Source organism: Manacus vitellinus, unplaced genomic scaffold (genome assembly GCF_001715985.3).
Source record: "Manacus vitellinus isolate BGI_N305 unplaced genomic scaffold, ASM171598v3 scaffold_27_pilon, whole genome shotgun sequence".
In the NCBI taxonomy this organism is placed as follows: domain Eukaryota; kingdom Metazoa; phylum Chordata; class Aves; order Passeriformes; family Pipridae; genus Manacus; species Manacus vitellinus.
In genome coordinates, this window is record NW_021940039.1 from 8,876,063 (window position 1) to 8,880,889 (window position 4,827).

The 4,827-nt window shown below is 49.2% G+C and overlaps 1 protein-coding gene across 1 annotated transcript in view; it reads right to left on the reverse strand.

Annotated features, from left to right (window-relative positions):
• The window catches only part of TMEM268 (transmembrane protein 268), a 12,378-nt gene that overhangs the window by 2,810 nt on the left and 4,741 nt on the right, over positions 1-4,827 (reverse strand). The window contains exons 3-6 of the mRNA XM_029960594.1: positions 4,609-4,716; positions 3,227-3,376; positions 1,797-1,907; positions 175-255 (exon numbers count right to left, since the gene is read on the reverse strand). Coding sequence (XP_029816454.1) covers positions 175-255; positions 1,797-1,907; positions 3,227-3,376; positions 4,609-4,716 — 450 coding nt within the window. The remainder of the gene's footprint in view (positions 1-174; positions 256-1,796; positions 1,908-3,226; positions 3,377-4,608; positions 4,717-4,827) is intronic.

Below are 4,827 nucleotides of genomic sequence, written 5' to 3' on the forward strand. Positions count from 1 at the left end.
ACTCCTGCCTTTGGCAGCTGGTCTCGTTTGCACCTTAATTCAGGCAGAGGCATTTCTAATAATTCTAATAACCGGATCAAAACACTTCTCCCCCCCCATCCCACCAACCCCGGGGCCCAGGGCTGGACCTGCAGGTGTGCCCAGGCTGTGCCCAGGCTGTGCCCACCCCCTTACCTGTGCAGTGCTCTGCAGGTGGGTGAGGTGGCAGGACAGGGCCCGCAGGCAGCGCTCGGGGCTGAAGTGCACAAACCACAGCTGGAAGGGGCAGGTCAAGGAGGGAATGGTTCCATCTCCCCCCTCCCAGCTCCGTGGGGATGGGAGGTGGGATCTCACAGGGAGCAGAGCCTGTGGGGTGCTCAGGATACAGCCAGGACCCAAAAAACACATCACAGGGCTCGTTTCAAGCCACGAGGCTTTAGTGCTATTCAGGGCTGGTTTTGAGCCATGTCTGGTCTAAGACAAAAGTTCAAATTATTGGGACAAGAAGAGGGGTGGCAGAGAAAGGGGACATTACCCCAGTGCAGTCCTCCTCCCTCCCCTCCTGCAGCCTGGGGTGGGGGCACAACAGGGATAACCCAGGGTCACTGCCCATCACTCATCTCAGTGGCCTTAAATCCAAATAAACTGGTGGGGCACAGAGACTTAGCTCCCCTAAACCCTAACCCCCTTCCTGCTTTCTTGGCTTTGTTTCTCTTTCTATTTCTATATCCTAAATGTATTTTATATTTATATTATTCACATTATATTTACGTTATTTATATCCCATTTATATTTGTGTTTACATCCAACTATTGATAATATTTCCCCTTTATTTGTTGCAAAATTTCCCCTACTTGGTGCTGGTCTGCAGGACAGAGACTGCTGTGAAGAGTCTTCCAAGAGCAACTTGGAAGTCCTGCCAGCTCTGAGGCAGCCAAAGGTCTGCTCTTGGACATCTCCTCAACCTGCCACCATCAAGGGGATCCAGGAACAGCAGAAAAGCCAGAGGGTTAAAATAGATCTGACATTGAGCAGACAGGGAAATTGTAAATTATTTGCTGCTCTCAGGCAGTTCTGGGACACAAAAAGGTGAAGGCTCCTTGGATTAGTCCTCACTTACTGAGGTGTGGAACTATCCTGGCGTGAATAAATGTGTAATTCAGGTTTGCAGTTATTGTAATTCAGGTTTGTAATTGCCCTCATCCTGCAGGACTTTGTCCCTGCCAGCCCTCCTGCAGAATTCCCTGCTCCCTTCCCTGCCCCTGTGCTCCACCCTGGCTTCCCTCACCATTTGCATTTCTTACCTCTTTAAACTTCTCTCCCTCACCTTCCTTTTACACCTTAATGGGATCTTAGAACTCTCTTGATTCCCCTAAATCTTTGGCTAGTCCAGAAAAGGTATCTCTGAAGCCAGGGATGGGGAGTCTGGTTTTCTCCATGTTGGATTTTTGGGGAGACACTCTGGTTTTCTCTGTGGTGGTTCTTTTGGGGTGTCTTGTTTTGGTTTTTTTTTTGCCATAAGCACATTGCTGTCACTCTGCTTACAGTGAGAATCATCACTGTCCCTTAAGTATAACACACTTCCAAGAATAATTGTCTGCCCTAAGGAATCTCATTTCAATCCTTTACACCCATTATTCCCAACGGACTTTGGGCATAACTCAATCACCACTTACAGGAGAAATAAAAATACCCCATTCCTCAGGCCATGCAATAAAAAGAACATCCTAGAAATCCCACCCTCTGGATCATAACATCACTAAATACCTCCACATCATCCCAGGAGGGATATGAACGATTCCCTACACAAAGGATACTTGTAGGATGTTGTGTGGCCCCTCCAGGACATCTGTAATCCCCAGAATTAAACTGTGCTTGATAAAGATTTCATTGACAGCTGCCAGCCTCACATCCGTGTTCACGTTTATCTGTGAGAGAATGAAAGAAAAAAATGACATCTCTACAAAAGAAAAGTTGGGTCAAGCTACAAACTGCAGCTGGATAATCCCAAACCCTGGGTTTCTGACAGGAAAACATTGACATGAGCAGAGTGTGGGCAGGGCAGGGTGTCACCAGCCATCAGGATTGGCCTCTTCACCACCAGCAGACAGAAATCCCACCAAGGTTTATTTCTGTCATAGACAAAATCTCTGAAGCTGAATTCACTTCCAGTGTCATGTTCTCCCTTCCATCCCCCAGCAGCCCCTGAGGGAAGGACTCCTTTCCTGAACCTCTGTGCACCCCTACATTTGCCAGGTTTCCTCTTGGAGGAATCATTTGCTCCAAAATCCCTTTAAAAAGCCCGCTCTGGACTTTGAATGAAGCCTTTGCACTATTATTCTTCAAGCAACTCCATAGAAATTTCCACACTCCTGTGACTCCTCCACCAAGCAGTGGAGGCTCTGGGTGCTTTCTCTCACACCAGCATCACCTCCCTGCTTCCTTCTGCTGCCCACTCTACCTTGGGTTTATCATTTTATTGCAACTTCTGTGTGTTGGGAGCTGCCTCTTTGTTCTGTTACAAGGCAGCTGCTGTGGGACCTCGACCCCAGAGCATGAATAAACAATTCCATTAATTCCAGAGGCAGCAGAGGCTGCCAGGACTGTCCACAGCTGCTGGTGAGCCCCTGTGCCTTCCCACCAGCTGTGGGAGCAGGAACTGTGCTTTGCAAGGGTTTTGTCTCCAGGGTGACCTTGGGGCAGCCTCTCAGTACCTGAAGGGGCTCCAAGAGAGCTGGAGAGGGAATTCCGCAAGGGCATGGAGAGACAGCACAAGGGGCAATGGCTTTGAGCTGAAGGGGCAGGGTCAGGGGGGATATTGGGGAGAAATCCTTGGCTTTGTGGGTGGGGAGGCCCTGGCACAGGTTGCCCAGAGAAGCTGTGGCTGCCCCTGGATCCCTGGAAGTGTCCAAGGCCAGGTTGGAGGGGTCTTGGAGCAACCTGGGCTGGTGGAAGGTGTCCCTGGAAGGAGATGGATCTTTAAGGTCCCTTCCCACCCAAACCATTCCGTGACCTCCAGCCACAGCAGGAGCTTTGAGCCAACCTGAGCAGCCCCAACATTTCAGCCACCACAGCCCCTCCCTTGGCTGTGCAACACCCCTCACCTCAACCTGATCCCTGAACGCTGTAAAAATATTCCCTCCTCCCTGGATAATTTATATTCTTAGTGTGCATCTAGGGAAGAAACTCCCCTCAGGAGTCCTGCTCCTCTTGCCCCACATTCCCACACACAATTCCCTCCTCTCACCTTCCTCTGGCGCCGATCAATGACCAGTATGACCAGTACAGTGACTGCCACAGCAGCCAGGGTCACCAGCACACTGGACACCCAGGAGCGTCCAAAGGAACACAGCTGGACCGTGGAGTAAAGGTTTGTCCAGAGAGACATGTAGAAAATCTGGGGAAAAAAAAAAATAATTAAATAGAGACTGGGGATAGTCACAAACCCGTGAAAGTGAGAAAAGTCACACAAAGAAGAAAACCAGCAGTCCCTCTCCCTTCCCTCTCGTCATAAATTGAGTCACACGAGATTTTTCAGAGGGTGAGGAAGGACAGAAGTGCTTTCCAATAATAAATAAGGGAAAGAAAGGACTGGAAGGACTGAGTGAGCTCTAGTTTATTGCAAAAAATCACCAGTCACCAAAGACAGAAAGAGTGAATTATTAATGATGATTCATACTCAGGAAGGATTTCAACTGAGTTCTTCCATTTAGAGAAGAAATGCACTCACTGAGGCATATTAGTAATAATTCTAATAGTCCTGTATTTAGAAAGGACCTGTGTCAAGGTGGTGCAGGGACCACTCAATTACAATAAAGCTCAAACAGTGGACACTGAAATGGCATCAAGGACCATGTTAAGGGCTGACAAACTTGGTCTTTCCATAAAGATGGGAAAAACTGAATTTCTTTACTTCAGACAGCAAGTATTTGGGCAGGAGATTGCCTGGAACCAAGTATGATGTGTACATCAGCTTGTAATAACATAATTTATTTGCACTAAACAGGCACCAAATCCCTCAAAACACTGAGCCCCCATCCCTACACTATTAGTGAAAGGAGAAAAAGTTAAACACCAGGCCTGTTGTAGGTATCTCAGCTGCCTCAGCCACAGACAACCTGCTTTGGTGGGACTGTACCAGCAAGAGGTTGGAGGAGGTGCCTTGCACTCCATCTACAGAAATTCTGTGAGCTGGGAGATCTGCTTTTTAACTTGATTTTAAAAATCTGAAGATATTCTGGTCCCGATGCTATTTCAGACTGATGGACCAGTTAACTCTGGTTACTGAGGGGACTGCCTAGAGCTGCTTGTCTCCTTCTAGTGAGAGGCTCCTCCACAGACCCCACCATCTGCTGCCAGGCTGGTACTTTGTCTGCAGGGTGCTGAGCTGCAGCTCCTTGTTTTAGTTCCTGGGTTTTTTTGTACAGCCATTATACCTGCCTTCCTCTCCTTTCACTGATAGTGTAGGAATTGGGGCTCAGTGTTTGGAGGGGGTTGGTGCCAAAGGAACCCACTAGGATGGTGAAAACCAATATTTCCTCCCTGCCCAAGCCCTCCCTGGGCACAAGGAAACCAGGGGGAGGTGTTGGTGCCCCTCGGGCAGTGCCTGGAGATCCCCCCTGTCCTCACCACGGCGATGGCAATCTGGAATGCCCGCGAGTTGTAGAACATGTACCTCCTCACTTCAGGCTTCAGGACACCATCCTGGATCAAGTCTTTCCACTGATCCAATGGCACCTGCTCAGGGAGCAAACACAGAACTAGAGCCACCCTCCAGTTTGGGCTCCCAGTCCCACCAGAGCCAGCCTGGGCAAACATGGTGGGGCCAGCCTGGCACTGCAACCCGAG